Consider the following 19197-nt stretch of genomic DNA (forward strand, 5'->3'; position numbering starts at 1 on the left):
AAAAACTTCGATAAGGTCTCGCGTTGATAGTCTCAAGTTTCGTAATAAAGTTATCCAATATTAATTACGTTGTGAATTACATTCAATAATTTAGCTCATATAACACAACGTAATTATTATTATTGCAGCAGAAAATATTTCGCAAAACGGAACTCGAGTCCGAACGGTATAAGCTATAATGATATTAAGAACGAAAAAAGAAAAAAAATCTCGGACGTAGCTATCGCGTTCTTCTACATATAATATACTCACTCGTCATTCCAAATAACGAAGAATTTTCTGCACGTTTTTCGTTTCGATTCACAAAAAAAGTTAACAAACAATTAAAGAAAGTGTGAAGAGTATATCTGCGGTAATTAGCACAAACTTCAGGCAATTGATCCTAACGGCGCACAGATACGACACTTTAATTTGATTACACGCCTGATTTATTTTCCTCCACACTCCACAGCGCAGAAATCTGAAGCTCGACCCGGAATTAATTTCGCAATGGTGTTCGTGATATTTGCAATATCTGCCATGCAGGGTCGTTAACAGTTTTAGGGTCGCTATATTCTCTCTCCACCGCGTTATTAATATTTCTCCTCTAGTTCTCCAACCCGCATTGCGGCCATATTGCACCGATATTGCATCCGGCTTTGATTTACGATTTACTACCAGCCGTGTCATCTCCTGCCACGGGATCTCTTCTATCTTTATTATATTCCCAAGTCACGCATCTTTATACGTTAATCGATCCTTCTCTCGAATAACTCTCTCCCGCTTTATCAAACTACGCCTATTTTGTGGCAGATTTTTTATCATCTATTTATTTCACGAGCATTGCACTGCAATTTGAGTTGATTTTAATTATAGCCTGAATCAAAAATAAAAATCGTTCGTATAACCCTATTCTGATGTATTTTGAGCTGAGGAATTCGACTTTGCTGACTCAATTGATCTCCCATCTGAAACGATCGAGTTATGGTCTATTTTCCGCTCTGGAAAGAGAAATAATTTTGAAAATAATTGAAATGCTTAGATTAGTCTTATTCGTAGCTCCATAGTTTATGCGCCGAAAACCCACAGGTGCATACTACAATCCCGAATCATTTGCATCCTGCAAAGTCGTGTAGCTGACCCCGCGAGAACCGAATTTTTAAAGACCACTGAAAAACTGCGCATTATGTTTCAGAGCTGATATATTCGTCTTCTTACTCAGCACTCGAGCTGGTGGTCTTGGAATCAATCTCACCGCTGCAGATACGGTAATTAAAACAGTTTTTTTCCTAGACATAGAATATTCTTCACATGGAACCACGAATCGAAAATCTAAGAATTTGGGCATTCGGTATGAGAATGATTGAAACGAATTGTCCTTACTAAAATGAACATAATAATAACGGTATCAATAATAATAATAACAACAACAACTGGGCATCCATAATCGCCTTGGTACTTGTCGTGACGACTGGCAATATGATTGGATCGAATATAAATGCAAGAAGTTAAGAAAGAGAAGAGAGAGGAAAAAGAGAAAGAGAGAAGATACGGGGATACACGGAGACGCACCGTAGGAAGGAACGCTCTGCGATGTCTCGTTATTTTGTTGTTTACTTGGGTATATATATATATATATATACGGTGAATTATGTATACTGTAAGTGTATGATAGTATACCTCTTATATACTTACGATTTTTCACCACCGAAATATCATTCTCGAACAACGCACCATTAACGATTATGTTATGTATACCTATCGTAAAGAGTTGCGTGTAAATGCGAATACAACTGACAAATTACGCTGGCGGACGACGACGACAACGATTTCTGCATCCTGCAGTAACTATATAAAGTTGTTTCAACTTCCATTCATGATTATGCGAACTTTTTCATGAGGTTTCTCCCAGCCGTGTCTCAAGGCACGCTTCGACTCTTTTCATGTTACTTACATAAAAAAAAAGGAAAAAAATTTCTTCATATTGCCTCATTTTCAAAATGATCGGTATACCTATACAAGCCATTGTTTTTTTACACTCAGCTGTAGATACACTTTTTATTCATATTTATTCATCGATTTTTTTTTTTTTTGTTGTCTTCAACGACCACCATAAAAAGCAAAGAGTGATTATCATCGTCGTCATCGTTGTACGGCCTGTTGGTCGGCAGGTGTCCTCGTCAGAGCATTGATATTTAATTAGTCACGTAATTCGTCGTTCCCCATATATTATACTCGGGAGAATCGTCGACGTATTCAAATTTGACAGCAGAAGCCTTTTAACGGGTTGAACTACTCGGAGTTACCTGCTTGCTTGCTCGCCTCGCTTTCGGTAGACCGTGCGATTGGGAATGAACGGGAAGAAATTCTTGTCCCACTTCACTACTTGTCTGATGATCCCGCGGGCATATCAACGACGGAATTTAACTCGAACATCCCAATTAGGATTTTACACTCTATCTAGAATATAGGTACACACGTTCGTATTACAGGTACTATATAACACATATAATCGGTATGCGGTATACTCTGTCTTTAAACAGTCTTTATAATCTCGATAAAAATGCCTCTGCATCGCTCTTATTTTTTTTCGTCTCTTTATTTTCTTATTCTATTTTCCTTTAGGTCAGGTACTTTTTTTCTCATTCTGTCAATCGTTTTATCGTTATACGCGCGATGTTACCGAACGATTATTATGCTGCACCGATCAACATCGGAGGGGCGTCCCCAATCTCAGATTCACTCATCGATTTAACAAATCCTATTTATTCGGAGACACGGCGCGCCTGCCCGTCTGACTGTCTTTCCGTATTTCTATCTTTCTGTCTGGCTGTCTGTCTATGTCTTTCCGCCGTTTCCAGTCGAATCACGAAGTATTCACCCTTCTCTCAGCTCTTTCTCCCCGTATTCCAGCACTTGGCACCCGTTTTGATCCGTCAATATTCATCCATTCGCGTAGAAAATTCCCCATTCCAGAGCAGCGCTGAAAATTACTATCGAAAAGTTATGTCAGAATCCGAGCGAGCGATTCGAATGTTTTACACATTTACCTAATTACTCGGAACTATTTGATTATACCTTCTCCCTATAAATTGCGATATTGCAGGATTCAAAGAATTTCTGCATAAATCGAGATTTTTATGACTGAGGGGATTCGGGTGAGTTTACCCCCGTACGAACTACTCATAGATACGTTAGAGTAAGGCACGTTTATACCGATGCTGTTGCTGTACGGTCCCCTGTATGACCCAAGAGACCTGGGATAGGACCCTTTATATTATATACTTATAGAAGGTTAACCGCTTCGTCTCTTTGGATAGTTCTAACGGAGCGGGTTCATAATAGTTGATACATGAGGAGATGCACATATAGCTGACACACATCGCTGCGACGTAATTTTATGGGCCAATTAAAGACGCGTTGTAGGTTGCTCCGTTGAGCCTAGATTCATTTAAAAACTCCTTAAATTCCTCTCGACTTTCACCTACTTATGGCCCTGAATAAACCTCGTAAATGTGGTTTTTTGCGACCAAGTTTGGAAAGGGGTTGGGGAGAAATTGATTCACCAATCGATAGCACTTCAAGTATATTTTCAATTTAAATTTTAGAAAAATGTGCTCCCACGTTCAGAATGGGCTGATCCAAAGGTATTCCGATTGCAAATTGTTGAAGATTGGTTTTTAATTATTTTCCATTCTAGATCATCGATGTGTCTGCGATCATTTCACTGTAGGTGAATAGTATATTTCTCAAAATCTTGTCCAGAAAAATATCGTGATTTAACTATTTTTCTTTTTACTTCTCGATTCGTGAGTTCATTTCGACCCGAACATTCCCTTGATTAAATATTTGTTTCCCAACTTTATGGAGTTGCGTGAGCTCGATTATATTTTGTAACTATGTGCTTCGTACCGAATCACGCCTATCCATAATTTTATGTGCAGGTGATTTTTTACGACAGCGATTGGAATCCAACAGTGGATCAACAAGCCATGGACAGAGCTCACAGACTCGGTCAGACCAAACAAGTCACAGTTTATAGACTTATATGCAAAGGAACCATCGAGGAAAGAATTTTACAACGAGCACGCGAAAAAAGCGAGGTACGATTTGAAAGATCCCCAGAAATTTTCTGAAAATCATACATCAGAATTCGATGATGTGAAATCTCGAGAAATCCCTTGAAAATCTTTGCGTATATCAACCCTTAGAAATTTTTGAAACCCTTCCGAAATCCTTTGAAATTATTTCAACTCATTTCACATGATTTCACACGAACCCCTAAGCGATTAATCCCTTGGGCTTTACACCATAGATATAGTTTCATATATCCGTGGTTATACCTATATGCCCCCGAAAAATCAATATCGTTTTAAATTCAAAGAGATTCGAGATAAGAAATCCAAGCCATTCTTTTCGTTGTTTTTTTTTTTTTTTCTTTACTCAATTCGAGGGTGTAAATGACGTTGCCTCGCTTTGATATTATTTAAATCGTTGTATACGCATGTATGCGACGCGAAGCCATGAAAATGATAATGTAACATATATAATATAAACCCCGTAGATCCAACGCATGGTAATCAGCGGTGGTAATTTCAAACCGGACACGCTGAAGCCGAAGGAAGTGGTGTCTCTTCTGCTGGACGACGAGGAAATCGAAGCCAAATGTAAGTCGATGATTTTCTTTATTTTCTTTTTTCGTTTTCTCTCTTACCAAACCATGACGTCCACGTTTCCCTGTAATAGTCCTGCGTTATCATATCGAATACCTATAGGCATATTCACCGATTAGGCGATTTTGGTAACTGATTCTTTTTCTTCAGTCGTTTCACATGCGACTGTTGAGATAATTCAATTCATTCAACGATCATTGGAAAAAATGACAAATAAAAAAAAATTGATACCGAGATACCGAGGGGACACGCTAGCAACCGACGACACGTACATTGGATATATTATTTATGAACATGTTTCAGCATATTTTTTTCTAGCACAGATTTTCATGTTCCGATTTTATTTGACCTGATTTCAAATGTCGATTAGATCGTCGTATAACTTGTAGGTCGATTTTCGAGCTCGTGGTTTACAAGGACGTTTGACGTTATTTCATGTTTGATTTTTTCCGGTTCCTCCTTGTTTCGATGATTTATTTTATTCTTTCATCACCGCTGGACTTGCGTGTGATGATAATATAACTGAAGAGAAAACCCACGAATGAGATACGATAATATTATCTAATGCGCTAATTGGGAATGTGGCAGCAGGATATGGCACGATAAAATAATATTAAAATAATTCTTGACTTAATTATTTTATTGTTCGTTCCCATTATACTCACTCACAGCGTAACTCGTAGAAAAAGTGTCGGAAAAATTTATCGAATCTGACAATAACAAAATGACCTTCAAACCAATTTTGTAGGTCAGTGATGTGCTCGTTATCGATTGTCATCAAAATTTATACGCCTAGCGGAAGCGGACAATTCTTTTACACCCCCCTTTCCCCCACCTCTCGTTTATCTAGTCCGGCGCTTTTATTGTCTGTCTATCTGTCTATTCTTTGTAATGGATTTTTCTATCACGAATATACATATATGTATTATAGCGATGAATAAATTCAACATAAAGGAAAAAATGATAATTAGAATCGTTCGAACAATTATTCTATCCGTAATTTCATTATGCATAAAATGTGTTTATAAATTGAATTTGAGGTATTAGCATTTGTTTGTTATTCTAAACTGGTGATTCAGGAAGAAAGAAAGCACTTAATTTTGATAAAGATCGAACAAGTAAGGTGAAAAAGCAAACTATACGAGTACCATTTGGTGGTAGGAATTAATATAGGTGAATAAGAATTTTTATCAAAATTTTGTTTAATTTTCTACTTAAACTTGCAACTTTTTCCTGTATTACTTGTTATTTTTTAATTATTATGCATGTTTAAATAGCAAGTAAGGGATCGTTATAAGAGTCGAGATTTAGCGAAGCGGTATGGGTAAATATGTATGTACATTATACTTGGTTTTAAGACAATGATCTTAATTGTTTCAAAGCGTCATTCTTTCGTTTCCCTCAATTTTAACGTACATCACTACTAAAAGTCGCAGGTGGCTAACTTACTTAAACTTGTCCTTTTTTTATTTTACTTCTAAGTTTATTTCAGATTTCGTTTCTTTCAAAAGAAATTATCGTATGGCGTATAAATGCATGTGCATATTATATTTAAGTATAAATAGACACATGTGTGAATGACTTGTTCTCACGTTCGTCAAGAAAGTTCACAAGCTGCTGCTGCTGCTTCTGCTGCAGCAAAGGTTATATACCAACGAACATATACTTATACATACATATATCTAAACCGGGAAATGATATTTAAGGAAATTCGTAAAAATATTTTAAATGAGTTATAAACACGAAATTTTATCAGTGTCTACTGTCTTAATTAGTTGTATGATATCATATGAACCTGAGCAGAGATTATTGCGGCTCGTACAGATACAAGTTTCAATATTTCATTATTTTTCAGATTTATAAAAATTGTGTACGAACATAATGTAGTCCTGTGTATATCCAACCCGTAATTGCTTATTAATTACACCGGTCACGATCGACAGACACATACATGGATATATCCACGTAAAGATTTTCATCGGGAACTTCAGCCTTGTAATTGAATCGTCAAAAATTCGATAGCTATTAAGCTTCCAGTATCTCGTATGTTGAATCTTTGCGCCGCGTGACTTTTATTTTTTTTCATCGGCGCCTCATTTGATTTCGCGGTGCCCATCACTAGTTTTTCTCTATACATGTATGTATAAATAATGCACTTTTATTAACCGGAAAGAAGTGTTTGAAATGAAATTTAGTCCATTAAAATTACCATGAAATCCTCGTTCATTTCATTTTCTTGTTATATGTCTGTATAATATAACAGTAATCACGATAATAATAAAGAACAAACGTACGCGTATCGCTTTCTTGCGCAAGTAGTCGTCGTCCCGCATCCAAAAACCGGCCCACGTATGTTACGGGTCAGCGAATTTTGAGGAAACTGAAAGTATGTAACGTTCTCAGTTATATATTTCCGTTTGCGCGAGAGGTTTAATCGGAATAACAGAAACAAAACAAAAAAAAAAAATCAAAAACATAAAGGAAATTTGAGAAGACGAGGGAAAGAAGCATGAACGGGTGTTAAAAGTCTCGAGAAACTTCGTAGGAGAAGTTACGTAAATTATCGAAATACCACAAACAAATAAAATGTTTTACCTCTGGCCGCCCGCGTAGGTCATCCGGCAACTGCAGCGAACGCCCTTTAATCATTCTCAGCGGGACGGACGACCTCGATTTCATTATTCTCATTAGGAGATGCTAATTTTCTAATAAAGAACGGCCGAAGAATATGAAATATATGGATTATGGAATGCTGCATCCATTATACGTGCATAGGAGGATATGTACAAATATCTTATAATCATAAATATATATACACGAACGCAGGACAGAAATATATATATTTTTTCGTGCTTCATAGATCACGCTTCAGTTACACGCCTTCGTAGACTTTCTATATCGTGAAAATTTCAAAGCGAATTATAATTTATCGCGGATTTGAAATCGATGATGCAATTGAAGTAACAGAGACGCATGGGGGAGATTTTTACCTTTATGGTACTCAAATACATCAAACTTCTCGCTCATATACCCATACGTATTATAGAAGTGCCGTTCAATTTCAGATAGCCAACGAAGCGAAGAGCGTAAGCAGCACATGGAAGAGATACGGCACACTGAGTCCAGCCACAAGGAGAGGGACCGGAAAAGGAAGCTAGCTTCACTTCCGGTCAAGGTACTACGAGACGCCCTTAACGCTCCCTTATTCAAACGCTCTCTACTCTCACATTTTCTCATTATCTTTTCCTCCGTTACATCAGGCTGTTTTACTCGGATCAGCTTTTACTTTACCTCGATTCAATGAGGATAACTAATTCCGAGAATATCATGCCGAAAGACTCAATTACGCATGCAGAAGCCTTTAATATAAAACAACCATACAGTCTTTCCTTTCTTCTCTCTGATTTTGCGCTATTTAAATTTCATTCGCGCTCTATAAATCTGACCTCGTATCGATCTCCGATTGCAGAATGACTCGAAGAGACCATGTTTAGAGGATGGTATAGCGTCTGAAGAAATTACTGACATTTTCGACGATAGTGCGCCAGCGAGTCCTGCCAGATCTGAAGTCAGTATATTTATGAAAACTCTTTGCTACGTGTTAATTTCGAAAGATCACTACAATAAGAATACCCTTTTTCCGCAATTGCTTTCAGGTATCCCAGAGTAGCGCTTACCTCCCTCAGGACGACACGAGCAACGAAGGACTCGTCGTTGACGTAGATGGTCCTGTGGCTACCCCAGTTCACCATCCTCCGAGTCACTCGAATCTATCCGTACCACACCTGACACCAGGCCCTGCGGATCCTCCCAAAGTATCGAGGCTCACGCATCATTTTACCTTTGCTGGAGCGAGCGGAGCTAGAATACGTCCTGGTGGACGCGGGACCAACAAACGAGGTCGCCCCAGAGGTTCCAGAAGGGGTGGACCCGTTGGGGGAAAAGGAAGGGGCCTTTTACTTCTCCAACCCCCAGCACAGTCGGCAACACCCCAGGGGGATGGGACTGCCACGACGTCTGTCCACTCGCCACATGGTCAGTAGAAACTTTTATCCATTCGGTATGTTATATATTAGTTGAACTGGATTAGTTCAGTTGCCCTCGATTTCGGAGTTTAGCACTTCCTAGGGATTTGCGTACATAGCGGATGGGGTTGCGCGGAAAGGGGAGGGATTCCTGGAGAGGTTATTCATGCTCAGTGTTTTAATCTCTGGAGACTAGCTTCTAACGGGGGTGTGTCAGATAGACGTTCACCAAGTTGGTAATAAATTGATTATTTCAAAGTTATGGGGCCGATCTAGTTTTTTTTTTTTTTTTCCAAGTCTTGGATGTCCAGAATGTTCCAATTCGAAAGTGATGTTTCTTGGACTTTTATTTTTTTTTAAAGTAATTAATTGTATATACGGCAGGTGTAAAAACTTTGGGGGAGTGATTGCAACGATTATCGTATTACGTCGCGTTACCTCCGCAGCTACCGAATTTTTATAAAAATCATCGACGTTAATTAGAGCTGATATCGTAACAATGGAATAACCGGAAGCGATTACGCTCCGCATAATAAGTTCCGGTATCAGAAAGCTGAAGATTCGCCGACTGTAGACTATTTTTATTATTTGGAAGACAAACTTTGCAAGGTCTCTGCAGACCCTTCAAATCTTCCTTCATTTCCAACTCTAGACCTTTAAAATTTTTTCAGTACAAAATTCTATTCGTATACCTTAATGATTATTACCGCTATTTAACTCTATCCCACCGCGTTGCGAATCGCAGACGCGAAAGAAAATATTTATCCAGCTCACTTGAGCGTTAAGTTTAATTGCCAATTAGGAGTCGATCATTGAGCCCCATCGGTGATTATCGGGGCCTATTTTCAACAACGACTCAAAAACTAGGTCCTCTCCGTTCTTTCGACGTTCAACCGAACGGTCGAGGGGGCTGCTGTCGCGCGACGTTTTTCTCCCATTTTATCCCCTCGAATGATCGAGCACATATAACTCGTATGTGCAGTACCCCCTCTGCAATCGGTTCGCTTCCCAGGGGAACCCTCCTAGGAAAAGCCCTCCGCACCGCCCGACGTCGTCGACGTCGCCGCATCGTTGAATCGACGCAACCCAAAGAGCTAAAATTCCCTTGCGAGCTGCACATGTGCGCGACGGGGGGGATTTCGCCACGTTTTTACAGGGTAGAGAAGTACCTCCAACGTCTCTCGCTGTTCATGAGTCACCTTGCCACAACGCTGCCGAAGCGAATGGTATTCGGCATTTGTTGGCTAAGTGTGCGAAAATTTTATTTGGTTTACTTATTTCGGTTGAGAGAAGCTGCGAATCTTCAGTATCCGAGGTGTAGAAAAAAAAAAAAGAAGAAAGAAAAACCTGATCCTTAAGGAGGCGATCGGAGATCTGGGTCTCCTGCACGGCGCGGAACACGTTTCCTTGTAAAATTGCGGGGGAACTAAGCCGTGACCTGTTGAAAGGTCATCGCCGGTGGACCTTTCTAGGGCAAACGAACGCAGCACGATCATTGGAGAGGTTCGAGGTTACAACCGGGAGAGTCAGTCGCGGCGAACATCTTCCAAGGATTAAATCGAAGATCGATCGATCCCTACCGCTTGGAGTATATTCTTAAGTAGCGGCACGCAGCTGCAGCAGCTAAGGAAAAACGTGACTTGAAAACGGGAAATATTTTTCAACGCGGTTGCTCTGAGACCCGAATATCAATCTGCGATAGCTCTCGGAACTCTCTCATTTTATGCGAAACAGCAAAATCTGTTCTGGCTCGCAGAGTTCGCTTACAGCTGCTATGCGATCGTCGATGATTCAGACCAGACGCCGTGGTTGAGATCGGGACGGCCGGGCGTTAAAGTTGGGCGGGACTTACAACCCGGCATTGTTCTTCGACCCTAGAAATGATGCGGGGTATATACCGATCAGATGCCTGTGAAAATAAATGTTTCTATAATCCTACTGTGCGGGGTATAATTCAGTTGTCGAGGAAACAGCTGCACGTTGTTCCCTTATCTGGATGATTTCTGTCGCTACAAATTTGTCACAACACAAGAATACTATCTTTCGTAGCATCGATTTGAAATTAAGTTATCGGACCCTTTTTATTCATACATCATCCAAAGGTCACCTACCAGTACCGTAAAACCCTGTTCTCCAAATTGATCGATCGGCAACGATCATCTGCGCTTTACTGGTTCGCACTGAAATCGTATCCTTTTACTCGCGGTACAAACTTGGCCTCGTTTTTCCCCCCCCTCTGCCGATCGCCGTAACCGTATAACTCTCTTTTCTTCTAGTACCATCTTCACTTTGAATTATCGGTATTAACCCATCTGCGGAAACCTTAGCTACGATTTCGCTCGTCATTTTATTATACGTACGCTCGATACAAAGTCCGCGGCAATTTATGTACACGGTCTCATATTTGAATAAATTACCTCCTGCAACAGCCCTCGCTACGAACAAAGTGTTTCCGAATCCACCGTTCACGTCGCGTCCCACCGATGGAACTTCGGTGGTTTTCTCGCGGTACGCGGCTGTTCTGTTCGTAACGTAGAGCACGAAACATCGAACATTGAACATGGACATGGAAGGTGCTCCGCGCGAATCGCGATGCGAGAAGATACTCGCCTAGATACCACGACGGCCAACATTCCGGGCTCCCCGACGACTCGACCCAAGTGTTCCTTAAGCTTCTCGGACAAACGCCGGCTACGAAAATCTGCATTCTTCCATCTAACGAATGTTCGAATTTTTTTTACAATTTTTTCACATCGAAAATGGTTGAAATTCCACGCTTTTTATTTCCTATGGTATAGAGTCTCCGCTCTCGATAATGCCGCGTTTAATTGCGACGAAGGTACGGAAGAGTTTGTAGGGCCGCGATTTTGTTTCGCGCCAGGAAGAAATTTATTTCCTGCCGGCGTTTGAATTTTTCGAGTACGCAACAATAATTCATAGATCGTCGAAGATGGTCTCTCGGGTGACGGTGACCGGAACACGGGGGTCCCAAAGATGGTGGTTAACCGAGAGTCGGCGACGACGACGAGGGAATTTAATCGCGGAGTGGGAGGATAGGGATACGGGGGAAGGAGGGCAGGTCGAAGGTCAGGGGCCTCCGGGCCGCACGCGGATACAAGTGTCCCTTAACGACGAGTCAATACTCCGCCTATAAGGTTCCTCTTCCTCTATTTCTGATATCGAGTTAGAAATTACACATCACGCCACCATGTGTTTTCAGTCCTTCGATATCTTCGGTATGTCGATCCTCTCTTATAACTTCACATAGCCCAGCGTTCGTTTATGAATTCCTCAATGTTCGTTCCATTAATTATTTTACTCCGCGTAGTTCTACTCGATCCTTTCGACAAAGAGGGAATGAAGAGTTGGTTGAATGAGAAGCTTACGAGCTACGAGCTCGGAGAGATACATTGAATCGCGAGTCTCGTTTTACGCTCGGAAGAACAGGCGGACATTATAAAACCAGGGACGGGTTGTAGAAAATTTATTATAACGTCTGGCGTTGCTTCTTCTGCTGCACTACACCGAAACCGACCTGGCGATCGAAATCATTGTCTAGACTATACCGTAAGATTCCGATCGCGCGGAGAGAAAACAATTCGAACAATAGTTAGCTATATTAATACGTGAGAATTTACCACGCGTTATTAATTTTTGCGTTCATCTCAATCTCTGAAATATTTTCTATTCCATGAAATTTTCATCATGCTTTTACTTTTTTTTTTTTTTTTTTCTTCTCTTTTTCTTTGCCATTGATAATCCAGAATATCGTATACAACATGAAAGAGGCTTATCGGGTATTCATAATGTATAACCTGTTGCGATATATCTACCTCCGTTTAACACGAGGGGTAGGCATGTATGTATATATTATTATCGGAACACGGGATCAAAGGATCGAACCAACCCTCGCTTTCTTTGATCCGTTTATTTGCAATCATTTTTTAAATCCGCTTTCCTCCATCGTCGCCATGCGTAATCCATACTTTAAAGTAGCGCACGTGCCCTTCCTTCCATTATAACATACGTATAGAGGTGCATCCACCAGGGGATTCGTATGAGGCTTTATAAAACTAGGCAGGGGAACTATTCCCTACAAAAATTTTATAGGAAGGCACACATGCTTCTTTTTCTTCCAGGCTCATCGTCACCACAATTTTTGTCCCGTGATTTTTTTTCTCAAATTTCACGTCATTATATTTCATACGCAGGTTGAGAGTTTTTTTTTTTTGTCAATCTACGAGTCGTCGAGATAACTCAATCAATCAGTCAATTTTTTTGCTCCGAATAGCGAAAAATTCGTGATAACTCGATCAATTTTATAGATAGATCAAATTAACTTGTGAATTCGGATTCCTGAGGTCGAAATACACAAGAATAGCGTTCAAACCCGGATAAAAACAAATATTGATTTTTGACCCCGAAATCGAAAAAACGCCAAGGGGTACCCCTTTGGATTTTTTCAATTTTTGACCAAAAATTTTTATTTAAAAAAATTGATCGTATGGCACTTTTCTAACGTATTTTGACCCCAGGAACACGAATCCGTTGAGTAAATTGAGCTACGATTTTTTCTGATCGAGATATCGTTGATTTTTCGCTTTTTGGGGCGAAGAATTGGCGATAATCCGATCAATTTAGCAAATTCGGGCTCTAATTTTGAGTACAATGCAAGGCTATAAGCTTGGCGTTTCTACGGCTTGAAAATTGTCGATTCAATCGAAAACCATTTGGCTGACGTATTTTAAAAATCGAATATTAACCCCTCAGCCAATCAGCAATCGAATAGAACAGGATAGCAGGACTCATTGCTTTTTCTAAATTATTATTATAAGTATTTTCAGTTTCAGCTCAAGTCTACTAATCGTTTATGTGTTTTATGTTATTGGTTTCGTGCGACGTGGCAGTTTCGAATGAATTATATGTATGTACGTACATGTGTGTACATAATGGCGTATATAAATTTTCTGTATATGTATATATATGCTGTTTGCTGCTTAATAATACATATGGTTATAATCTAGGCATAAAATTGCAGCTCGTAGATCAGCTTATAACTCTATTAGTCGTTTCGCCATCACTCGTAGTATATTATATTTACGTTGTACGTACGTACGTACGTACGTATATTATACAATCTGTAAGATAGCGTTCTCCCTCAATTTCCGCATATATCTATTCACTGTCCAGATACTATTGTTTTTCATTACCCAATGCTGTGCATTATTATATCTGTACGTCTCATTACACGCCGTATTATAACTCCCGTAGTATCTTACAGGTATATATGTATGTATATCTAGGCACGGAATTCACGACACAGATATATGATGTTCCACGCTGGAATTTTACCGTTATATAGCAATATATATTCATCGAAAGTTCAGGGTTGGTCGTAGTAACTGCGGGGAGAGCCGGGAAATTGATCGAGGTAAATTTTTTTATTATTCTTTCGAAACGTATCTAACCCGTATGCTTTTTTGTAGAAAAAGGGATACATAAAATAGCTCTTCTTCGTTTTCTTCTGTATATTATCTCGTATTTTCTTTGGACTTTCCGCGTTGAGAAACCGTTCGCTGCGGAACATTATTGTGTCAATGTCTTATTTGCTCTTATTTGCCTGTACGGCATACGCGAACCGTCACTTTGTACTTGAAAACGAATTTTTTCAATTGATCCTAACAAATTCACGGGCGATCTCTCGATAGTGATGTTGTTTCGCAATGACCGGGTCATCCCTGGTATCACGGGTAGTCGCGTAACCTGCACAATAACAACATCGATTACCAGAACGATAAACATCTGTTTTGAACTTCGCTGGTTTTCATGTACCTACTGCATGGCGCCAGCATAATATCAATGTAACACGGATGCGGCTGTTCGGGATGAGTAGCGAGATTTCATCCAAACATTGTCGTACCTTTATACGGTTCAGACGAAGAATCGACAAAAGATTTCTTTTATGATTATTTATTTACTCGAAGGAACGAATTACATGATCGTATGTTTCACATACATAGATGAAATCATATCGATTACGTAAAAGTTAAAGAAATGATTTTGAATTTTTTTTTCGCCACAACGATGATAAATTCAATTTCAATTTTATCATAATGTGCAGTACGTGAATAATAATATGTATTATGTAGTTATAACGATGAATTGTATGGGTTTATAAACGTGGATGGTATAACGAATAATTATTGCCGTATAGTATCGACCTCTGACACGTTGATTCAGTGGAATAGCTGGTGACGCAGTCCATGCGAAACTCAAAGGCTAGTCATCTCTTCGAAATCACGGAGAGATCAGCGCTGTCAGATAACGTCGCTAGAGGAATTTGTGGCACGGGATTTCCTCCACGGCGACGATCAAGTCGCGCATATACGGTAATCCTGCTTTCATGTGTCCTCGAAGATCGAGACAATGAACGGCTTGATCGCGATTCTTTTACGAGATTCGAATGCTGACACAGCTATATATACCTATATGTATAACTATGCAGTAGTCAAAATTTGTTGAAAAAAATAGATTGTGCCCGACTTGAACGTGAAATTTTTTCAACGGTCGTATCTTCACGATTATCTATGGTAATATCTTTTTGTTCGATTTCTTTTTTTTTTTTTTTTTGCTCTCTCGAGCACTCGAGACCCACGCAACGAAAACGACACTCGAGCCGAACTTCCGGGATTTTAAAAGCGACGTTCCGGTTTGTAAACCTGAACTCCGTTGTAGGATCCTTGAATTCTCTAAAAGACACCTGCAGCCGCGCGGGTTCGCGTAGCTCATAAAATATCGTCGTCGATTCCCAGTGTCTCGACTTTCGTCTTCACGGTCAAACAGTTTCGTCGATGGAATTTTCTTCAGTTTTTCACCACTCCTGAAATAAATTTGACGGAAAATAAGAGTTGTATAGTGAAGTCTCACGGAGGGTTGCTGGGCGAAGTTTTTTTAAAAATCTGATTTTTGTCGTCCGGATGAAATCGGGGGGAATATTTCCTTGCGGGGGTCGGCGGGGGTTTCGGTCGATCATTCGACGGCTTCGTGTGTGGCCCTGAGGGCATTTTGAGGAGAGTTCTTTTCCCCTGACGGTAACGATATAATACCAACCCGCAGGCTCAAGCCAAGCAACGGGCGCATCTTCGATCTTCGTCAACCGACGGATTGACAATTGACAAACGACGTCGGTCAGACCTTGCGGTTAACAAGTTAGTCCCGGTGGAATGTATAGAAGTATATCTCGCTGATGGTTAGACATGTAATCCTTTTCTATGAGGGTCAAGTCCCTCCAATCTCGAATTAGGGACTTTTTTCCTTTTTGATCGCAGATAAACATGCCAACTTTCACGCGCAAGCATACTTATAATATACTCATTTTAAACATCGTTCGTCTATACTTATATTATACAATCAACGACAGAATTCAATTCGGCTTCCTGTTTGTCCCTCACGAAAATTTTACCAAAAGTTTCGTCATTCTTAGCTCGCCGCAGTTCGGCTACATTAATCTTGTGTATAGATTTTTTATTCTTTTATTCTGTTTGTTTAAAATAATGCCGCGTAAAATCACTGAAACGTTATATTCTAGCGATTATGTCATCGAAATAAAAGAGAACGCGAACAGTAGCGAAGACCCCTTCGGCCTATTTTTATTCGACGTGTAGAACTAGACGGATTTAACAGCGTGACGTGAATAGAGATAGAACAAAAAAAAAAAAAAAAAAGAACAAAAAAATGAATAAGAAAAACGATCGAATTAGATGAAGTTTTATCTGACTGTTATTTTGTTCTGGTATTTTAGCGGTGGAAATAATATTTCTAGTTTTCTTACCATGTATTTAATTCGTGGGTTAAATTAGAGGGTTTCACGCCCGAGATTTAAGTCGGCAGTATCGTTATAGGTGCCGTGAGATTTTAAATCGTTTTTATTGTATGCGTTTCGTGCGATTTCATTCCTCACGCCGTCGCAAATTCTTTGCTTCTGTAAGTATAATAGTCTCTAACCCATAATCCTATTGTTTCACCTTTGCCTCACGCTGGCTTATCCTTCGCTAATGAAAAACTCGCTATTTCGTTACTCAACGCCGAAGTTTCCTACTTTATTACAACAAAGAAGATGAATGGCGAATAAAAACGTATCACTTTGCGTTATTAAATCTCCTAGTTATATACATATACATATACCTATATATTCTCTCACGCCAAAGAGAAACTTATAACATGTAACACGATGACAAATCGATATATCGTCTCAAACATTTGGAATATCTGTAGAAATAACTGAGCGCGTTGATTCATTGGAATTCTAGAAATTCTTTCCATAGAAAAATCTTCTTGTTTCATATATCGTAGATTTGTTGTTCGGAAAATAATGTTATCATAGCTAAATGGGATGTGAACAAAACTTTCAGATTCCAACAACTTTCGGGATCCTCCATGGACGAACGATGAAATCGTTTGGTTGATCACGAGGATAACAATGTAAAAATTTTTTGAGACTTCGATAAAACAAATCGAAAAAATTCCTCTCAACCGCAATCTCGTGTGAAGCAAGATGTTCATAGAACTGAAGTGAAAAAAGATCCACTTGTCGTTTGTTTCAGGTAATTCAGTTACCGTGCCCGCGGACGGAGATGGGCCTAGTTCCGTTGGTCCTTTGGGGCCGGTGGCCCCTTTGATGACTCGTGGAGGCGCTGCGACGGTTCGTCGGGGTCCAGGGAGGCCTCGTCTAAGACCAACAGGTCCTGGAAATCAAGGATATCGGGGGCACGGCAGTCACCACCATGGAAAAAGGGCCCAAAGACCCCTCCCGGTTCCTCTACGGTCGCATCAACTCCCCACCATATCCCCTCGCGCGTCTTCGGCGCCCTCCTCGTCGCAAACGTCGACCTCCTCGGAGTCGAGACCCTTTGGATTTTACACGCAACATCAGCAGACCCCACCCCGTGGTTCTTAGGCACAGAATTTCATTCTCCGTAAGATACTTTGACTTCTCTAATAGGACCCTCGCGCGGTGGCTAACATGCCGTTGAGTGATTGAGTTTGAGTGATTGAGACGTCGACTGCGAGTGAACGAAGAAAAAAAAAAAAAAAATTAGAAAAAAAAAGAGAGAGCGAAAAAAAGTATCTATGCAGCGTGTAAAAGAAGGGCGAACCTTATAACGGTAATGAGAAGAAATTTTATCGGGTTACAGGTGCGTCAAAGAAATATTTCAAGGTTTTTTAAGATGTTTCTAAAGAATTCCCCCCGATTCGTTACGAAGCCATCGTTTAGACCGTTCAGCGGAACGAAACGAACAAGAAAAAATAAAACGATAAGCTTGAAATACGCGGGTGCAACTATCTGATAAATATGAATCGTCGTTTCAGTGAACTTCCGACCTTATAGAAAAAAGGCCCACGCAATGGTCACAATTGTGTTCCGAGACAACTCTGGTTGTTCTCATATCTTTTTCCTGTTGTTTGTTGTTAGCGTCACATTGGATCGATTTCAGTTTTGGCTCACTCCTAATATTTCGTAAACTCAATCGGTAAATGAAGCGATTGGAGTAACGCGTTAAAGTTCATATGCATACCGATGTATCCCAATATATTCAAACTAGCGCGTGTATTTTATCCCTGTCGTTATAGGGATAATATATTCGAGTAATTTACAATTGTGGTTCGTGCGGGCCGTGACCTAACGAAGTTTCTGCTACTGCCCTGTAATAGTTTGCCATGATTGACCGTTACTTTCTTCTTCATTTCTCTATACTTGACCATTCGATCATCGGGAGCTGCAATTTTTCCTCGGTCTCATTCCCCGCTCGGGGATACACAGGCGAACGACAGGTGAAATAGTTGGATGAATGTACCGTGAAATGAATTTTATTCGAGCAATATTTATATACATTATTAGGTTCGACGAAATACATGTACATTTCTTTTCATTTTTATTTGTGTCAATCTACGTTGGGATGTGACTGTGGCAATTCTATTTGTAAAAGAATGGTAGGTATTTATTATAATGATAAAAAAAAAAAATTAAGCAAATAAAGAAGCGAGATGAATAAAATATACTGCGAGCGCAGTCTGATGAATGAGTAAAGAAAAACCTGTTTTAGCATATTTTCCTTCAAACGGTAGATATATAGGGTATATAATATACGTAACTATCTACATCACTTGCATACCCATAAAGTTCTTTTTCAACATACCATATCTGATATCAACAGAAGAATATCTTACCTGCATTGAGTCGACGCGCATTCCAACAACCTGTACATACCCGAACCTTTAAGTTGACCTCTGATCCTCGGACCCACCGAATTCAAACCTTGTATCAGGACTGCTGCAGGATATTCATCAAATTAAGTAAAATTATCTCAATCCCCGAAATTCTTATTTTTTTTTTACCCCAACTATTACCAGAATTTAGAATTCAAGCTCGCCGATCCAAAAATGATTGATTCTCTGGAAATAATCGGAACCACGGTAGATGAAAGCAAACCGAGATCGCTTCACAAATGACCCCTGCGGAA

At 39.9% G+C, this 19197-nt stretch overlaps 1 protein-coding gene across 2 annotated transcripts in view; it reads left to right on the forward strand.

The window, feature by feature from the left end:
• The window catches only part of LOC105686095 (chromatin-remodeling ATPase INO80), a 29006-nt gene extending 10236 nt beyond the window's left edge, over window positions 1–18770 (forward strand). For both annotated transcript variants that reach the window (XM_012400704.3, XM_020852338.2), the window contains exons 21-27: window positions 1175–1247; window positions 3924–4082; window positions 4544–4646; window positions 7718–7827; window positions 8122–8220; window positions 8309–8687; window positions 17281–18770. In XM_012400704.3, the coding sequence (XP_012256127.2) occupies window positions 1175–1247; window positions 3924–4082; window positions 4544–4646; window positions 7718–7827; window positions 8122–8220; window positions 8309–8687; window positions 17281–17633 (1276 nt within the window). In that variant the 3' untranslated portion in view covers window positions 17634–18770. The remainder of the gene's footprint in view (window positions 1–1174; window positions 1248–3923; window positions 4083–4543; window positions 4647–7717; window positions 7828–8121; window positions 8221–8308; window positions 8688–17280) is intronic.
• The last annotated feature ends 427 nt before the right edge of the window (window positions 18771–19197 follow it).

The sequence above is a fragment of the Athalia rosae genome, chromosome 1, assembly GCF_917208135.1.
Source record: "Athalia rosae chromosome 1, iyAthRosa1.1, whole genome shotgun sequence".
Taxonomy (NCBI): domain Eukaryota; kingdom Metazoa; phylum Arthropoda; class Insecta; order Hymenoptera; family Athaliidae; genus Athalia; species Athalia rosae.